General features: G+C 39.0%; 1 protein-coding gene across 1 annotated transcript in view; it reads right to left on the reverse strand.

The window, feature by feature from the left end:
- Window positions 1-21,069, reverse strand: part of Slc2a13 (solute carrier family 2 member 13) — a 291,506-nt gene that overhangs the window by 79,220 nt on the left and 191,217 nt on the right. Inside the window, exons 5-6 of the mRNA XM_051189696.1 lie at window positions 19,817-19,980; window positions 17,046-17,166 (exon numbers count right to left, since the gene is read on the reverse strand). Coding sequence (XP_051045653.1) covers window positions 17,046-17,166; window positions 19,817-19,980 — 285 coding nt within the window. The remainder of the gene's footprint in view (window positions 1-17,045; window positions 17,167-19,816; window positions 19,981-21,069) is intronic.

A 21,069-nucleotide genomic window follows, 5' to 3' on the forward strand; every position in this document is an offset into this window, starting at 1 on the left:
TCTGAGATAAATTGTTCTATAACTATGGCAGATAATTTTACTATGCAGAACTTTAGGAATTATTTTACTTCATATGTAGAAGGGATTTTAGCAGAAGAAACTTATGACTGGACCAATATATACTTTTATTTTGTAATAGCAATGGGTTTCATCATTAACATGATATTCTTAAAGAAATGGTTTGAGATTACAGCAAACAATAAGGAACTTGTACAAACCATGGGAGACTTAGTAACAAAGATTCGAAACATTGAAAATGATAGAATTCAAAGCATAGAGACAAGGATTCAAAACATTGAAAATGATGGAATTCAAAACATAGAGACAAAGATTCGAAACATTGAAAATGATAGAATTCAAAGCATAGAGACAAGGATTCAAAACATTGAAAATGATGGAATTCAAAACATAGAGACAAAGATTCGAAACATTGAAAATGATAGAATTCAAAGCATAGAAAATATAGAAAGAAAGATTCAGAATATTGAAGATGGCGTTGGCGAGCTGAAAGGTATAATTTGTTTAATGTCAGATACTTCAATAACCAGAACAGAAACAATGCAATGCATTAACAAACTAGCAGAAACAGCCCACTCCTGGTCGGAGGAAGCTACTAATAAGTTTAAAAAACTGGAACATCAGATAGAAAGACTAGATGACAGAATCTCTTCCATGTCTGAGGATAATGGCAAGCTAGCAGATAGAACATTGTTTCTGGAAGGCAGTTTACACGCCATTCAGATAATATCTAAGGATGATAAGATTAAAAACATGGAATCATTTGTAGTTGGAGAAAGTAAGAAACTGACTGATACAATGAAGTCTCTAGAAAGTTATTTGATTCAAGAAGTTCAGACACTCAAAGAAACAATGGTGAATAGATTTCAGGCTTTAGAAGACCTTCAGTCTGATACATCTGAAGAAGAACTACAGGTAACAGGGCATGAAAAAGATTTAAAATTTTCCACACCATTTAGGGTCAGGGGAGCTTTCCCTGTATCCATGAAAAGCCAGCAACAAAGAAACATCCAAAAGGTGTCGTTGCATATCAGTGGGAACCAATACGTATGAAAGATTTAAAAGGTATAAAGGAAGCAGTAGTCTCTTATGGCATGCACTCACCTTATGTGAAGCAATTAGTAGAATCATGGGCATGGAATAACAAGGTAACCCCTAAGGATTGGGATCAATTAATATCAGCTGTCCTTGAAAGCGCCTCTCAAATAGAATGGAGGGCTTTATGGAGAGAGGAAGCAAAAGCTCTTGAACTTCAGGGCTTAAAGAAAGGGTATAAAGCTCCCCAAGATAAAATTCTTGGTGAGGGTCTCTATGCTGACCCAGAAACCCAAGCTGCCTATGATGAACACATCTTGTCTCTATGCAGTACAGCAGCTTTGAATGCTTGGGATAAGGTTCATGAATTAGGAGAGAGGATAGAACCCTATACCAAGATAAAGCAAGGACCTAGAGAACGTTTTAGTATCTTTCTAGAAAGATTATCTAGGGCAGTACAATTAGAGATAGCAGACATAGATGCTAGGCGAATACTCATAGAATCTTTAGCTTATACGAATGCGAATCCTCAATGCAAACAGGTGCTTTGGCCTTTAAAAATGCGATCAGCACCCTTGGATGAATGGGTCCTATATACAGGCAACATTGAGTATAATGACAATAAGACTGAAGCATGGATAGGAGAAGCCATATCTAAAGGTCAGAGAAGATATCAAGATAACAGAGTTCCTTACTATGGTGACTTAGAAGCTTGGGTAGGAGAAGCCATCCCCAAAGGTTTGAAAAGATATCATAATGTCAGATGTTATAACTGTGGTAAGATAGGACATCTAAAAAGAAATTGTAGGCAAAGCTTCCCTAGAAGTAACACCCCCAGGAATGAATCAAACAGAAGGCCTCAGCCTCCTGGGTTATGTAGAAGGTGTGGCAAAGGCAGACACTGGACAAATGAGTGTAGATCGACCAGAGACAAGCAAGGAAACCCTTTACCATCGGGAAACTCCTTGGGGGGCCTCTCGAAGGCTCCCATGTCACAGGTGGTTCGAACATTCCCAGTCACAGTGGAAGACAATCTCCCACAGGACAATTAGAAAATTCTGTGCCTATTATAAAAACTCATACTGCTCTGGATGACGAACTAGTGATGGAAGTTGAATCAAACATGACAGAAGGAAATGAAAAACGTATATTTTGGCAAACTGCTATAAATAGTCATAGGCCTAGATTGATAGTTAAGATGAATAATAGACTGTTTGAGGGTCTGGTGGACACAGGAGCTGATGTAACTATCATATCTAATAAATCTTGGCCTCAAAGATGGCCCCTGCATGAGGTAAATGTTCAATTCTTAGGGATTGGAACCCTGGCTCCGGTAAAACAAAGCACGAGATGGATTGACTGTATAGGACCAGAAGGACAGAGAGGGAGGTTGAGACCATATGTGGCTGATGTAGTGATAAATTTATGGGGTCGTGATCTATTACAGCAATGGAATACACAGATTAACATTCCTCCTGTATTAGATAGGAACCATAGACGACCTCATGATTGTGGAAAGAATACTGTTAAGTACTATACAAGACAGAGACCAAATATCCAGGCAGTACAAAAACAAAATACAAATGCTGAACAAACAGAGGAACCAAAAGCCCTACCTTTAAAATGGCTAACAGAGGAACCTGTCTGGGTAGGACAATGGCCTATGACCTCTGAGAAGTTAGAAGCTTTAGAAAGCCTGGTTCAGGAACAGCTAAATGCTGGACATATTGAGGAATCAACCAGCCCTTGGAATTCTCCTGTATTTGTGATCAAAAAGAAATCTGGTAAATGGAGAATGCTTACAGACCTGAGAGCCATCAATAAAGTTATCCAGCCAATGGGCTCTCTACAGCCTGGAATGCCCTTGCCTTCTTCGATACCCAAAGAATGGCCTATTATAGTTATTGATTTAAAGGATTGCTTCTTCACTATACCTTTACAAGAACAAGACAAAGAGAAATTTGCCTTCACGGTACCTAATTATAACAATTCTCAACCGGTGAAGAGATATCAATGGAAGGTTTTGCCACAGGGAATGCTAAATAGCCCCACCCTGTGCCAATATTTCGTACAAAAACCGTTAGAAATAATTCGTAAACAGTTTCCACAATCCATAATCTATCATTACATGGATGATATATTGTTAGCTGACTCTAAAGGAGAAATATTAGAAAAAATGTTTGAGAAAGTAAAGGAAGTTTTACCTCGCTGGGGATTACAAATTGCACCTGAAAAAATACAAAAAGGAGAGTCTATCAACTACTTAGGATATAAAATAGGTCTACAGAAAATTAGACCACAAAAAGTACAGATCAGAAGAGATCGCTACCAGACTCTTAATGATCTTCAAAAATTACTAGGAGAGATTTCTCAACTGCAAACCATAATTGGAGTAGAAGGGCATGATTTGAAAAACTTGAAAATGGCCCTAAAAGGAGATAAGGACTTGAATAGTCCACGAATACTATCAGCTGAAGCTGAGAAGGAATTAGAATGGGTAGAAAAGAGGATACTAGAAGCACATGTGGACCGTGTGGATCCAAACCTAGACTGTATTCTGGTTATATTACCATCTAGAGAATATCCTTCAGGGATTTTGATGCAGAGAGAAGATATCATATTAGAATGGATATTCCTACCACATAAACAGAATAAAAAACTGAAAACATATATAGAAAAGATCTCTGACTTGATTATAAAAGGTAAATTAAGACTTCGTCAGCTAATAGGAAGGGACCCAGCAGAAATTATAGTACCTTTAACTAATGAGGAAATTTCTTCCTTATGGAAAGATAACGAATATTGGCAGTGAGCTTGCAGTAACTTTTTGGGAACAATTAGCAACAACTATCCCAAAACTGAGAGAATCAAATTCATAAAGAAAACGATTTGGATTCTTCCACGCATTGTAAGAAAAACACCTATTTCTGGAGTTCATACATTCTACACTGATGCAAATAAATCAGGTAAGGCAGGATATAAATCAGGAAATATTAGCAAAGTGGTTCAAAGCCCTTACAATTCTGTACAAAAGGCAGAATTGTATGCCATTCTCATGGTACTTATGGATTTTAAAGAACCCCTCAATATAGTTACTGACTCTCAATACGCAGAGAGAGTCGTTTTACACATTGAGACTGCAGAATTTATTCCTGACAATACAGAATTAACTTCATTGTTTATACAGTTACAAGATACTATCAGAAAGAGGACTCATCCTATATATATAACACACATCAGATCCCATACGGGTCTGCCAGGTCCTCTAGCACAAGGCAATGATGAAATTGATCGTTTATTGATAGGAAGTGTGCTAGAAGCCTCAGAGTTTCATAAGAAACACCACGTGAACAGTAAAGGTTTAAAAAAGGATTTTTCTATCACTTGGGAACAAGCCAAGGAAATAGTAAGGAAATGTCCTACTTGCTCATTCTATAACCAAACTCCTTTACCACCAGGCAGTAACCCTAAAGGTATAAATAGGAATGAAATATGGCAAATGGATGTGTTTCATTTTGCAGAATTTGGAAAATTAAAATATGTACATCACACTATAGATACATTTTCAGGGTTTCAGTGGGCTACTGCTCTGAGCTCTGAAAAGGCTGATTCTGTTATAACGCACCTTTTAGAGGTAATGGCCATTATGGGCATACCTGCACAAATAAAAACTGATAATGCTCCAGCATATGTCTCCAGCAAATTGAAAGAGTTTTTTGAGTATTACAAGATAAAGCACATAACTGGTATACCACACAATCCTACAGGACAAGCAGTGGTTGAGAGATCCAATCGTACTTTAAAAGAAATGCTCCATAAACAGGCAGGAGGAACCAAAACACCCAAACACAGATTACATAATGCTTTATTAACATTAAACTTTCTTAATGCTGATGAAAAAGGAAAAACAGCTGCAGAAAGACACTGGACAATAGAAAAAACTTCTGAACTAAATCAGCCAGTGTATTTCAAGGATGTACTGACCTCAGAATGGAAAGCAGGATATGTGTTACGTTGGGGTAGGGGTTTTGCATTTGTATCTACAGGAGAAGAAAAACTATGGATACCATCTAAGTTAATCAAGATCCGAGTTGAACAAGAGAAACATCTTAATGAAGAGAAATGACAAGTCATCCAACAAACTAGGTCCTATGAGGTGTGCGGAGGCCTCTCAAAGGTAGGGGAAGTGTTCTGTTCTTGTTTTTACAGGAAAACAGAGAAAACCTATCATCAAACAGCCAAAAGACACTGAACATGTAGGTGCCTACAGAAGAGAAGACAGCTCTTCAGAAACAATCACTTAAGGAAGCAGAATCTGATATATGGTAAAAAAAAATATTTAATTGTAGTAAACAATTTCTATATAGAAATCTATTTCTCTCTATTATCTAGTATTCCTGAAGTCCCAAATTTTGTAAACCAATGCTGGCTTTGGAGTTGGATTTGGCTTTCCTTCTCTAAATTCAAGCATGTTGTTAAGATTAAATTCATGGTTTCTGCCTTAAATCAAGAAGCCAATTGGTGTAAGGCAGAAGAAACAAAATCTGGGGACTCATATCTTATGCAATTTTCTCTCTGAAATCCTAATTTTCTCACATACTTTTAATGCTTATTGTTGTCTTTCCCTAATGCATACCTTAAAACTTGAAAATTTTACTTTAATATTGATGTGTAACTTTTCCACAAGGAATAATAACGATTCCTAACAGCAGTCTTTGAACTTTCCGGAAAGAAGATGGGGCCCCACATCATCATTTCCACTTGACTCAACCTGATGCATCGGAACTACAAACATCACCCTAAAACCAGTTTGAGACTGTTTTGCTCGAGGCAACTCATGACTAGCTAGCTGTAATGGTGCACCTTTTTATTACACCCTGGCCAGTTTCAAATAGAACTACAGTCAAGAATTTTCTGCCACACAGTGACTAACTACATATGTCACAGCCAGTTCTGTTGAGAAATTTGGTTGCTAAAAATTTTCTTCCTACAGGATCCATTGGAGCAATCATCGTCCCATTTCAGCAGGAAGTAATCTTAATATGACTACGCCCCCTTTCCCTACCCTTGGAAATTTGGGATAATAGTCATCGTCTTTGGGTTGGTTTTAGTTATTTGGGATTGGGTGATGCTTACACTCGGGTTTATCTTTTAGACAGGAATAGGGAATGGTGGGTAAAGGTATGGTTTAGATGGGATATAAGTAGATTAGCCTATTTCCTTGAGAATTTGAGTATGAATGAGATAGTATTTTACAGCTTACATTGTTATGTATTCCTATGTGGTAAGCTATGTAAAATTAAGTTTATATTTTGTTATATTGTGTTAAATGTTTCCACTTATAATATTTATGCACATTATTTTTTACCAAATTCTATGTATGTATTATACTTTTCTTGTGTTCAAGACATTTTGTATATTGATACAATTTGGGATATTTATCTTGCTGCCCTTTATAGTTCTACCTCTTGTCTTGACACTTATACTCTACCTCTATTTTAGGGATTTACATGTAGCTATATGTAAATAGTTATATTGTTTAAGTATTTGTTCCTGCTTTACTCAGGAAAGTTTTAATCAGTCTTTTTAGCTAAGTTCCCGAGTATTACAAATTATCTTCACTCACATTTCCTGTACCTATGAGATTAGTCAGATATAGATGCTTAATCTTCAATCACTTCATAGACATGCAGAACATGGCATTTAAATGTTTTAATATTAGTACTCCATTGACATGAGACACTGTTGCTCCTGACAGCACCGTGCACTTTCCCGAAAATATGTTGGACACTGTTGTTGCTCCTGCTGGAGTTCAATCTCGCCTCAGCTAATGGCCTGTTGGGCATAGAATTGCCCCCACCTTGACCACTGATTTGGACATGCAGTCCTATGTGCTTGCAGGAGACAAATATAGAAGACTGCTTGACCTTGCCAAGTCAGGGTAAGACAGCCATTCTATTTCCCTGCTGTTGTTGTGGTCTGTCAAGTTCTCTTGGCCTTAGCCAAATCTGGGTGTACCAACGTCGCTGTGAGACCTAGGGTGACTGTTCAGGTGGCTTGCTGTTTCTGTCCTTGCTGCACCGTTTTGGAAGTTGTCCATCCGCATTTCCTGTCTACTCTAGTATTGTTATTTTCCTTCTCAGGTCTTGATGAGGTTGAAGATTAAACTATCACAACTATTATTCTCTCTTCCTAGTTAGATATATTAGGTACTAGACTTACGTTTTCCAGCTTAGGACAACTCTATTGTAAACTCCATTATGCCCTCACCCTAGGACTAGATATGTAGGTCATTTTGTTCTCGATTTTCCTTTTCTTAGAGCACACTTGTTATTCACTGTTTTGTATATAGTTTTGTATTAAGCCTAAATCTTTTCTTTAGACTAAAAGGGGAATTGTAGTGAGGTAGTCCTTCTGTAGCACTGACCACGCCCATTGGGGGGTGGAGCGATGGGCGGAGGTGACCTGAGGAAGGAGGTCGGAGGGGGCCAGGAAGGCGCTCTCTTTCTGGCGTGACTCGGACAGGAGAGGATCGGGTTGAATTTCCTGGTGTTCATCTGTCTAGGTTGTAAATTATTTCTCCCTGAATAAACATCTATTTGGCTTATTTGTTTATCCTGATCCTTATTTACCGCAATAGTGAACTCTTTCTCTGAGGCTCAGCAAAGCTGCCGAGGCCAGGGTTGTGCCCAAGGTCTCCCTGCATGGAGGCTCAGAGAGGACATTTTGTGAAGCTGGGAAGGTAAGGTCTGAATTGCTTTAGAGATGCCATGGTTGACATCACCAGTGACAACCGAGGGTCAGAACATCTTGCCTACAGTTGCTTCTTCTCACAAAGAATGGCTAAGCTAATGGCAAACCCACTCCTTGGGTCAAGTGCAAAGTAGAAATCTTTTCTAGAAAATTAAGAACTCTCACCTTCTGCAGGAAGATTTAACTTATGTAGGGATACAAAATCAAACACACACACACACAAGCATGCACATACACACACACAAACAAAACAAAACAAACAAACAAAAAATCCCCAAAAACCATGCTATGTAGTGTTATTTGAGAAAGACAGCAATGGCTGAGGTATACTGTCAACTCTATGACTGGCTTTGTGTTTGAGACTCAAAACGTTTAGCACTTCTTTGATTAAAAACAAAAAATGGGACTGGATAAAGAAAACACAGTGTTCGGGGCATTTGCTGCTCTTGAAAAAACTCAGGTTCAGTCCCCTCCATTCACATGCAAGCACCCATAATTCCAGTTCCTGGGGATTCTGCCCTCCATGAAAATCACACATATACATGGTACATGTAAATGCATGCAGGCAAAATACTTATATACATAAATTTTTAAAAAATATATCCAGGCAGTGATGGAATACGCCTTTAATCACAGTACTGGCAGAGACTGGTGGATTTCAGCTAGTTTGAGGCCAGCCTGGTCTATAGAGAAAATTCTAGTATAGCCAGGCTACACAGAGAAACCCTATCTCAAAAAACACCAAAAATTAGGCAAAAATAAAGGCAGCTGTTTCAGATTCTGACAAAGCTCTAAATTATCAATTTGTTTTGTTTCTATTGTTGCTTCTCTTGGAATCAGAACACTTTTGTTTTGCAAATCAACATTGCTAAGACAACAGTGTTGGAGCTGATTTAATCTGTTTATTAATCTATGCATGAGCCCAGAAACCTCATTTCTGCTACAAAATGAACTCTAATGAATGTCCTGAATGAGTTTTAATATTAATCCAATTAAGTGGCACACTCTGTAGCAGGATCATTAGGGTGTCACTAGTTTAATGACCTTCATCATTTGGTAGTTCATTTTTAAGGGAGAGTCTTGACACAGTCCAAGTGTTTCCAGGCTCGGTTTGTTGCTCCATGGGTGGCTGAGTGAAGCACCACTCTTTGGGGCTCAGAGAAAGGCCATGGAGTTTGGCTAAAGGAGGGCAGTGGGCAGAGCAAAGGAACTACACCTCCTCAGAAAGTCACGTACACTGTTCCTCTGCTTCTGTATCCTTCCCAATACAGTGAAATAGTATAATATTCCTCCTAATAAAGTGTGAGCATAATATGACAAAAATATCCACACAGAATTTGGAATGATTCCTGAAAATGTAAAGGACTTAATTCACAGAAATGAATATTATTTAAAAATCAAAGCATGCTTAGACATGTGGCCTACATCTTCCTACATCAGTCACCAAGACATGCAACCATCATGGAATTAGCCAAGTATCTCCCCCTAAATCTTGGCACTTAACATTTAAGCAGTCTACCCTGGACATCTCCAAAGACACTCTGTTCTCATATCACCAACATAAACTCCAGGTTTGTTTTGTCTTTCAGAGGTCATGGGACTCCTCCCACTCATGCCCAAAGTTAAGCAGAAAGCCCTCTGTAAAGCTCCAAAGTGATAATGCTAATTCCTGCTGATGCTGTTGATTGCCTTCTTCCTTTCTCACCCAGGACTTGACTTGGTACCTGAGGCCCTTCATTTCCTCCTGCCTTGCCTACAGACTGGCACCTAGTTCCCTAGCAACATCAAAGTCTAATTTAGTCTAATTTCCTGAAGAGAATGGATCCCCTGCCTTTGCCCAGATTGCCCTCATACTCTTGGGCCTTCTCTGCTGTGTCAGTCTGAGAAACTGTTACCTATCTTGGAAAAATTAGATTGAGCTCACTGTGGTGAACTATATCTTTCACATGGGACCCACAAAGTTGATGGGAAAAAAGTCTTTATTTTATTAACCTTTTATTAAAATTAAGCATTTTATTCAATTGTCAAGGAATTATGTAGGCAATAAACTATCATCAGCAACAGCAATCTAGTATCACCATGTCCCATTACCGGAAATAGAGAAATCTCCGAATACCATTGACATTCACTAAGATGTGTGAACTAAGATGCTGGACTGGCAGCTACCTCTGACTTTCCATATTTAATAATGAAGTATGAGTGTAATTACATAGCAAGTTTATTTATGAAGCATTTTAAGCTGTCTGTAGTTGTGCAGGCCAATAATCCAGAGGCTTAGGAAAGAGTACTTGCTGGTCTGAGGTTGAGCTAGAAAACTTAGCAAGAATTTACCTTGAAATAAAATTAGGAAGGGAGGAAGGAAGGAAGGGAGGGAGGGAAGGAGGGAGGGAGGAAGGAAGGAAGGAGGGAAGAACAAAGGGGGGTGGGTTGGTGATGTACCTCTCTGGCAGAGAACTTGCCTTAGACATATGCTGCAGGTTTGATCCCTCACATTGTGGCACACATGCTTGGCCACAGATTTTAATAAACTTGTTTCCTTTGTGAATATGTAAATTTAGTTTATGCATTTGAAAACACTGCTCTGTAAAGAGGTGAGCATTCTCATGTGTAGTCAGCTGTTTTTGCATTTTTTTTTCCGCTAAGGGTAAGGCTTTGCTTTTTAGTACCTGTGACCTACTGTAACTCAACAACAACAACAACAAAAAATATGTTTTTAAATAAAAAATAAGAACTAACTGTAAGTGTGCATAGATTATGTTACATTAATCTTCTGATTTACCCCCCCTACAATCTCTCTCTCTCTCTCTCTCTCTCTCTCTCTATATATATATATATATATATATATATATATATATCTCCTTTAGTCAGTACCTTTTACCTCTTCATATCAAATCCATATATTCAAACATCAAGCCTGCCTAAGCCATTGTGGTAAAAGCTATTTTCACTTAAGAGACTTAAGTGGGTTGTGAAAATTGTTTAAAAAAAAAACAAAGGTTTTTGTCAAAGCAAGAGCCACTTCCCCACATGTCAGACAGATTAAAGCACAGGAGGGGGCCTAGACTGTGTACTGGGGTATAATGAGCAATACTTCAACTTAGCAGCCAGGCATCTGGCTGCCCTGGCTGATGATATGTAGCTTGTTTCGTCATTCAGCCAACATACTTCTAAGAAGGCAATTTTCATTTTGCTTAAACTTATAAAACAGAATGTTGTCAAGGCTTTTAGTTAGTATCATTTATTATTTAGTGATATTTCCTGCAAAGTTGTGTTGGCCTGTTGCAGTCAGAGCTGCATAGTTTACACCCCCTGTTCACATCTAACAGAATAGGGCATTATTTGTGAACAGAACTCTTAGCTTTATTGGTATCGTGAAATGATCAGGATTCTAGAACAAAAATCCAAGTGTTACTGAGTCCACGCCAGGTCCAGCACTGCTCTCTCAGCCTGCTGTCATGGATCAGGATGTAACACTATCAGCTACTACTTCATCACCAAGCCTGCCTACTTTCCACCATGGTGATCATGGACTTGCTCTCCCAAACTGTAAGTCAACTCCCAATTAAATGTTTTCTTCTATGGATTGCCTTGATCATGGTGTCTCCTCACATCAATAGATTAGTCATAAAGGCATATTTTTTTTCTTTCCTTTTTACCTTCTTATTCTACTTTGACCTGACTGGATAAGTTCAGACAAGTTTTTACATATATATTTTGAGTTCAAAAGGAATAAATGATATTTTGAGTAGGAATGTCAGTATCAGAAATGCTAAGTGCTGGGCTGCTAATGTGAGCTGTTTATACTGGACACTGAGGAGAGTCTCCAGGCTCCCATCACTGAAAATGTCCCTAAGAAGTGGAAGTTCTGGTCAGTTTTCTTGTTAACGTGACAAGCTACCATCGTTGGGTATGAGGGAATCTTAACTGAGAAAAAGTCTCTATTAGATTGGACTGTAGACAAGCCTGTTGGGTCATTTTCTTGACCAATGATTGATATGGGAGGGTGCAGTTTACTGTGTACAATGCCAACCCTGGGCTGGTGATCCTGAACTAGGTATATATTGGACGGAGTGATTGGAGTAGCACACTAATATGTAGTGTTCAACCATGCTCTCCTCTTCAGTTCCTGCCTCCAGGTTCCTGTCTAAGTTTATGGACTGACTTCCCTCAATGGTGGACTGTGATGTGGAAGTATAAACTAAACAAACCCTTTCTTCCTCAAACTGCTTTTGGTTATGGTGTTTAGAACAGCAACAGTAAAGGAAACAACTGCAGATGCCAGATGCTAACCCCAATAGTCATATGGAAAAGTGTTTGCTCTCTCTTGTCATCTAACCAAGCACTCACACCTGACATTACCTGTCATGATACCTTTCAAGTCTATCTTTACAGCCACCAAGATTATATTTCTTGTTGCCTAGGCTACCCATGTCCCTTCATCCCTTTGTTCTTTTCTAATTCACTCTACTCTGCAGCCATAGTGATATTTTAAATATGCAAATCTAATAATGTCACTTTCATTCTATTGCCCTTGAAGTTCTCTTATATTCCAGGGATTCTCATGTCTTATGAAAGCTAGGCATATTTGTATCAAATCCCATCCACCCCATTTTTGTGGCATTTTTTTTTTCACTTATTCACCAAGAGTAGATACCTTAAAGAATTCACATTTTCTTTTTTCTTGAGATAGGGTCTCACTATGTTGACTTCGATGACCTAAAACTCACTATATAGATGAGGTTGGCATCATATTCTCATATATCTGCCTGCCTCTGGCTCATGAGTGCTGGGATGCCACCATAACCAGCCTCCACACTCCTCTTTGTGACCTGTTTAGAAGATGATACTTCTTGGAATAGACTATCCTTACTCTTTGCACACATAGTCTCAAATTCATCATTGTTATATCCCCAAGAAACATTTTTTCCCAATGGGAAAGCAGTACATAATCAAGACTAGCAACGATCTGGAACTCCTGAATTCCTGGCTCTATAAAAGCACTTTTTGACTATAGAAAACAAGCAAAGTTTGAGTTTAGAATCTTAGTCATGACAGTTAAGCAAATTTTTGACAATCTTTAAGTCATCAAAAAAAAAAAAAAAAAAAAAAAAAAAAAAAGTCATGGAGAACTCAAAAGGATGATTTGCCACATGCAGAATTCAACTTATTCTAAGAAGTACCTATGCAGGCAGATAGCAATCCTTCTATCAGGCCAGAAAGCTAGCTTAGGAGTTAAACCCTTGATATGCAAGTCTTAGGACTTGCATGGGATTCCTGGAACCCATAGAATAAAGGGATCCAACTCCTAAAAGATGTCCTCTAATCTCTACACTTGAGTTGTGGCACATATCACTTGGCACTCAGGCAAATGCATCACACACACACACACACACACACACACACACACACACACACACTACATAAAAGAAAAGGATTCTTGCATCATTGTTAAAACACTCTTCTTCATGTGCCAAATTCAGCAATAGGTATGTAGGTAACAACAGAATATATATGCAATCATTTCAAGATAAGGTTATAGGATAAAGTTATGCAGGCTTCTCTTTCAATTCTTTTTCAATTACCATTTATGCTTATTTTAATCTCAAATGGGCTGGTGGATATTAGCCAACACATACACATTCTACTGCAGTTTTAATGATCACTAAACTCAAGGCATATTGCCTCCTACTATTAAGGTTAAAAATGAAACCAGGTTGATTTGAGAGTAAATCAGTAGGGGAGTCTATAATTGACATTGGTAGAGAATTCAACTATGTATAGTTATTAATTCACTGCCAGTTGCTAAGCATGACCAGAAATGATGAACACATTGTTACCATGGTGTTAAAATGAGGAACAGTAACAGATAGGATTTTTGTACATTTCAGTGTTATATTAAAAAATATGATTGGATCTGACAGTATCACAATGCTATGTCAATGATGTAAGATTATCATACATGGCTAGAAAAAATAAAATAGTGCAGCAAGTATAGAACTACATCTTTTGATGTGATCTCTGTGAGGAATAGAGAATGAAGAGCACATTACTTCCCAAAACTAGTGTCATAGTCATGGGGCAGGGGGTGAGCAGATAAAATGACATTTGCTTAGTTTAGATGTCTGAGAACTTCATGTACAGAAGAAAACACAGAATGAAACCACTGTATAGAAGGAACCATAATAAATATCTTTGTATTCCTGATAGTGCTGGAGAAGGGGTAAGGGATGAAAGGAAGAGAGTGTTTGAAAACTCTGCCTCTTTCTCCTGTGGCTTTAAATAACTCCAGGGATGACTCAAGATAGGGGTTCCAAATGAGAAAAAGTAAAGGGAGAAGTGCACTGATTCAGAGGCCCTTTCGTCTGGTGACTTCTTATTGACATAGGGCATGTAGTAAGGAATGTACTGAAAAGGTGATGTGCCAGTTATTGTTGGTTTAGTAAAACCAACCCAAACTCTAGGTCATCTTCACTAACAAACTGCCTTCCAGGTGTAAGGCAAGAAGACAGAGCCTGAAAAGGACACAGTCGACAAGACCAAACGGCAGCCCACAGACTGGGAAAAGATTTTCACCAATCCTATATCCGACAAAGGGCTGATCTCCAAAATATACAAAGAACTCAAGAAACTAGTCAACAAAACACCAAATAACCCTATTAAAAAATGGGGTACATAACTGAAGAAAGAATTCTCAATAGAGGAAATCAAAAAGGCTGAAAGACACTTAAGAAAATGTTCCACATCCTTAGCTATCAGGGAAATGCAAATCAAAACAACTTTGAGATACCATCTTACTCCTGCCAGAATGGCTAAAATTCGAAACACCAATGATGACTCATGTTGGAGAGGATGTGGAGAAAGGGGAACACTCTTCCACTGCTGGTGGGAATGCAAACTCATACAGCCATTTTGGAGATCAGTATGGCGGTTCCTCAGGAAAATGTGAATTAGTTTACCACAGAACCCGGCAATCCCCCTCTTAGGCATACACCCAAAGGATTCACATCCATGCAACAAAGACATCTGTTCAACTATGTTCATAGCAGCACTATTTGTAATAGCAAGAACCTGGAAGAAACCTAGATGCCCTTCAATTGAAGAATGGTTAATGAAGATGTGGCACATCTACAAAATGGAATACTACTCTGCAGATAAAAATAATGGTATCTTGAAATTCGCAGGCAAGTGGATGGCACTTGAAGAAACCATCCTGAATGAGGTAACGCAGTCACAAAAAGAGGAACACAGTATGTACTCACTCATATATGGATTTTAGACCTAGATCAAAGGATCACTAGCCTATAATTCACACCACCAGAGGAACTAGGATATAAGGTGTATTCTAAGAGATTCATATAATGTCCCTCACAGAAGGGGGAAGGGACAAGTCCCCCAGAGCTCAGGGGAAGTGGGGGGCAGAGAATAGAGAGAGAAGTAGGAGAAAACGAGGGGGAGGAAAGGAAAATATGTGCGACCAGGAAGATTGAGCCTGGTTAGGAATAGAAGACAGGAAAGAGAGAGAGAGAGAGAGAGAGAGAGAGAGAGAGAGAGAGAGAGAGCATAAAAGATTGGTTTGAAGATAAAATTGAACACAATGAAAGGTCTAGAGAACTACAAGACTGCCGCCAACTAACAATTTGACCTTCCGTGGAAAGGCTACCATAAATGCCCTTCCCAGAGAGTGAGATCAACAACTAACTTATCCATGGAGCCCTCAACTAATGCCTGTTGGAAACAGGAGCAAACCCCCATACATAAACACTGAGTCAAAGTAGAACCCAGATGCAGATGGAGAGGACAAGACCAGGTGGCAGAAACACATAGAGACAGCTTACCTGAACAAGGAGAGGCTAACGGCCACTAGACTGATAGCTGGGAAGCCAGCATGGGACTGACTCAGGCCCCCCTGAATATGGGTCTCAGCCAGAAGGACTGAGCAGTCTAAGGGAACTCAGACAGTGGAGCCCTGGTGCACAAAAGGACCTTGCAAACACATCCCCCATGGAGGGATAACTGCCTTAATCTAGAGACAGGAGAGAAGCCCTAGTCCCTACTTCACATGACCTGTCAGACCTACATGACTCCTACTGGATGGCATTCCCCTAAATATGGAATTGGGGTGGGGGGATGGAAGGGGAGGGTGGTTAGAGTGCATGGAGGGCCAAGAGGGTAAAAGGGAGGGAAAGAGGGAGAGAGGAAGGGAGGGAGAGGGAACTGGGATCGACATGTAAAATAATAAATTAAATAAAAAAAATGCTTTGACTCCAAAATTTAAGTTCAAGGACAAGTTACTAGGGAAAAGGATTCCTGTTTTTGTTTCCACAGAAAATGAAAAGATGTGGATTCCTTCCAGACTAATGTGGTTTGATCAAGCCAGACCACCTGAAACAGAGTACCAGGCCATCTTACATTCAAAACAGCTGGACAAAGCAGCCTGACAGACTACAGCCAGGATTTCTGAATCTTCTTCGAATCCCCCATGACAGGGCACCTTACCAGCAGGAAGTAGTTTGGAAAGAACGACGCCCAAATTTCCAAACATTGTCTATAAATGTTTGTTTTCATTTAAATGGACTTGGTTATATAAAATTAAAAAAAAAAAAAAAAGACAGAGCCTGAAGTTGCTAGAAAAAGCAATGTCTGCAAGTAGCGGTGTTCTATCAAAGGACCCCATATGGGACGTCTACAGGGGAAGCCTAGAGAATAAGCAATCCTCCAGGATTCTCTGGGAAGAGGACATGATGTATGTAGATTACTTCCTTAAATGAAGAGAGGTCTAAATTAGGCTACATTAAATGCCTTGTCCACCACGAGTATCTGTGACTCAGTGCTGGGAATTAGCACACAAAGGATGGGAAAGTACTGTCTGTTTGATGAGTGATCTATAGTGAAATCACAGAGTCAAGGTCTCAGGAAGGTTCTTAGTTGTGAACCAAGTGTCACTACATCCATACCTTTGATGATTACATATCATTGATATGCTCTACTCCAAAACTGTCTGCTAGCATAGAGCAGCATTCCCCCAGAGTTCAGTATTCCCATGGCAACCTATCATCTTGCCTTTGAAGAGTATTGTTTTCTACCAATGGTTCCTGACCTCCTTTCCTTTCACAGCCCTTCAGACACAAGCCTGCAAACCCAGGAATCTCCTATTCATCTAAGTTTGAGAAATGTTAAAAGAAAAAAGAAAAAAAACTACCATAACTGTATTATGAAGAGGGAACATAGTAAAATCTCACCTGTGTCCTGTGCAGGTGACATTTTGACCCGAAGGAGCCACTGGTCTGAAAGTGATCCGTGGGGAAACCTGGGCTGAGATCAGAAATCCCAAGGCAAGAATAATAAGTGCTACTGTGGTGCCTACAAAAAAAAAAAATAATAAGCTTTTCACTGGAGAATATTGATGGCATCATTATAACACAGACTGATATCACAGCTCTGGATGAAGCCCCTTGATTATCTTCCCCAGAATAAAAAAAAAAAAAAATGATTTGCTATGTATACTAATGGTCAGAAGAATTCACTAACACACACCCATTGAGATGCAAAGAAAGTGAAATTCAAAGTAAATCCATTTCTTAGCCAGAACAAATTGGTAATGATTTTCTAAGACTGAAGCAATAAGCAGCCAAAATAAACAAAAAAATTAAGATTGTAATATTGCCTATAATTCTCAAAAAAAAAAAATCAGTCAATGAAAATGAGCCTCTTCCCACCCTAGCAGCCTGGTGCCCCCCTCACCACTATGGTCTCCACCTTTGGAACTATAAGCTAAAATAAACTATTCCAGAAGTTAAAAGGGAAAAAAAGAGAAAATAACAGAAGCCTCATCGTCAAGTAACTAACACAATAGAAGCACAAAAGGAGAGAGATGCCATGTTAAATGTTCGTGTCTTAGCCAAGAAATCCCCTCAAAGGCATTTGATCAGATAAGTTCCAGACTGGTTATTTCTTGAGCAAATGAAAAAGAAACTACTGCCTATTAAAAAGGGAATGGCATACCCAGAAGGATATGCCAGATGCATCCATTCACCTGTCCTGTTAAAATTCGGGACTGAAGATCTGCTCTTCACTTCAAGAAGCAGTATTCATCATTACTGCTATCACTGAAGGGACCAAATTTCTGCAGGTGGGGTAGGGTGCTCCTGCAATTCTAGTACTCAGAGGGCAGAGGCAAAAGGACCACAGATCCATGCCAGCCTGTGCTAGAATGCAAAACCCTCTCAAGAAACCATGTGCAGGGGTTGCAGCTCAGCAGCTCAGCATCTGCCTAGCACAAGTCCCTGGTCGCATCTGAATGTGTGTGCATGCATGTGCGAGTACACACGTGTACATATGCACACATATACACATGCGCACACACTAAGCTTTCAATTTCTGTTCCAGGCACAGAATTTTGAGGGCACATAAAAGAAGCAATAGGAAGGAAAAGATTGGGTTAGCTGATCAACTGACTGGGACATGGTGCAGTATTTTTATGGTATGGAGCTTAGGGAGAATGTATGGCATGAAATATTTTATTGAAATAATAGGCAAGTAGTTTAGGATTCAACTAAACCTAACATTAAAGGCTTAAGTAACAGAAGAGCCTTGGGAGATCACAACAGGAGAACATGATGGCAGCAGCTAAACTGAGGTGACCCCTGCTGCTGCTCAACTTTCAACTTTCATTCTGGGCAGAGCACATGGCCTCTTTCATCTTCATTTAGTCTTTTTAAAATAGATCTCAGCAAAAACACACAGAGTATTCATTTTTAATTTTAAATTCTATTATTTATTTTAAAGAATTTTTTTGTAATGCTATGAAATATATAAAAAACGTGAACTACTATACAACTGGTAGATCTGGTTAAGAAACAGCAGCGCTCAAACAACAGAGAAAAGGCTAACATACCCACTATCTATTTCTTCCATCTTTTCTCAATGCTAAACACCTCTTACTTCAACAGGTTTATAAATGTCTGCTTTAAAACCTCCTTCTGTCCCTCACTTGTCTTCACTTGCCTGGGAGCTTCTAAGTATCATCCTAAGCCCTGGTCAACCTTTTACCTTTGCTTCCATGCTAAGATTTAAACTCCTGCCCCTGGGCACATGCCATCCATTGCCAAGATCAGAACAAGAGTGGGAGTGCCCAGCTCATGGGAGGGAAGGAGGGAGGGAGGGAGAAAACAAGGATGGAAGGAAGGAAGGAACTGAGTTTGGAAACAATATATTTTCTCACCAAAAACTGTAGTTAAGTGCTAAAGCAGTTTTGTGAGATGAAATTTTGTTCTAGTTGTAATTTTGCTTAAAACAGAATTTAGTTAATGCTACACTAAAATCTTCATGTTTGAGTGTAAAATATGTATTTTACTCTAGATATAAAGTTGTTATGGGGAATGCAGCCAACTAATGAGAAGAGAAAAAATTACCTGAGGTGACCATGTAATGACGATAAAGGTGGATCCTACTCTGACCTACAACAGAGCCCTTTACAGAGAAACAACCAGTGAAATGGCCAACTTTGAACACAAAAGACATTTTTGTTCTTTCTTAACTTGCTATCGTATAATACACACTTGACCAATCAGATTTTACCCTAGAATTTAGGCCTATTTCAAAAAGTCTTTCCTTGCTTTGTGAAGGAAGATTCCAAATAATTGCTTCTGAACTATTCTAAAATATAAAACACAATGTTGTAAAGTGAGAACATAACAAGCTTTCAAAAAAAGGACAGAGAAAACTGTCCCTATGCTCTTTCTTCAGTTTTGAGACTCCAAACAGCACTACAACTGTTTACATAAATGTATCCTCAGTCAATTTTGTCCTTATAGCTCCTTCCTTGTCACAGTCTTGTCTACAGCCACTTACCCCAGAGCTAGTTGAAGGATCCTACCTTTCATGTATTTGTTTTCTATCATTCTAGTTTGGCACTGTTTGGCTTAGAAATCATTCTCTGTTATCGTTTGGAAGAGTCACTATCGCTACTACAAGGTATTTTAAAGCAAGATTCTATATCCAGTCAACTTACCTGCCAAGCTACCAAAGGTAAGCTTCCTGCGACCCACTTTCTCAACGAGCCAGACTCCCACTAATGTGAAAATGAAGTTGGTAAAAGCTGTCACTGAAGCCAGCCATATTGCAAGTCTGTCATCTTCCACGCCAGACATCTGCAGGATGGTTGCACTGTAGTACCTGCCAGTGAAGAAATCAAGGAAACTGTCAATTAGACAGAAAGAAAAAAAAATGGCAGAGGATACTAACAGCATTGTTACAAGAATTCATATAAGTCTTTTAAAGTATAATAATGGAGGAAACTTTCTCTGACACCATTAGTCTGGAGAGAGAAGGTGGAGTGTTTTCAAGATGAAATGTCCCACCTCTAATTCAGTAGCAGCCAACTGGCTCCCTAAGGCCATCAGAGAGATGCTCTAAGACAACAGATGATCCCGATGCCAATGTTCTCTGCGAATGAGGAGACTGAATACAATGTAGGGATGGTGGAGGTAGAACATGTGAAGGATCTCTGTAAGGGAGCTAACCAGCATCAGGATGTGTTTAGCTTGTACAGGGCGAGGCATTGGCCTGTGCACATGAGAATGGCTCAAGGGCTTCTGGGAGACTGAACTCTTCTTTGAGGTTGAGTTCAAGCATGATCTTTTTTCCTAAGTCTGCAGACTCATCTTGTTTATATGAATTCAATGAATTCTCATGAAATAATTTTCTTTTGGAAGAATTCAAATACCAGTAGCACATCCTGAACCATGGCTTTGCCTAGCTTTGAGGCACTCTACATCTAACAGTGGGTGTTTGAGCAGTATGTGAGACCAAGCTGGTTATTTTCATAGTAAAAAAAAAAACCCATAGTTTCTAGATATTTATCAATACTTACATAATATTTCAGAGAAAAAATCTGCCTTAAATCTGTCTCTCTGATTCATCAATGGCTTGTTTACTAGTTTTTAAATGAATGGTTCTTATATGAAATATTAACATCATAGCTCATTCATCTTGACAGATTATTTTCCTTTTTTAAAATAGCAATCCAAATTTATAAATTACTGTGCAGCAGGACCAATAGATTTTACTGATCACGCTAAAAATTACACTAACCATCTGAAGACTCTGAATGATGACAGCTGTTATAAACCCACAAATTCCCAGTGGAATAACTCCTATCATGAAAATTATGAATGCTTTTCAGTGCTGAAAAAAAATAAACAAAAACTTGTGGACATTGACCATTCCATCTGAATAGTGCTTTGCAATTTTCAAGTTCTACCA

The sequence above is a fragment of the Phodopus roborovskii genome, unplaced genomic scaffold (assembly GCF_943737965.1).
Source record: "Phodopus roborovskii unplaced genomic scaffold, PHOROB, whole genome shotgun sequence".
NCBI classification, from domain to species: domain Eukaryota; kingdom Metazoa; phylum Chordata; class Mammalia; order Rodentia; family Cricetidae; genus Phodopus; species Phodopus roborovskii.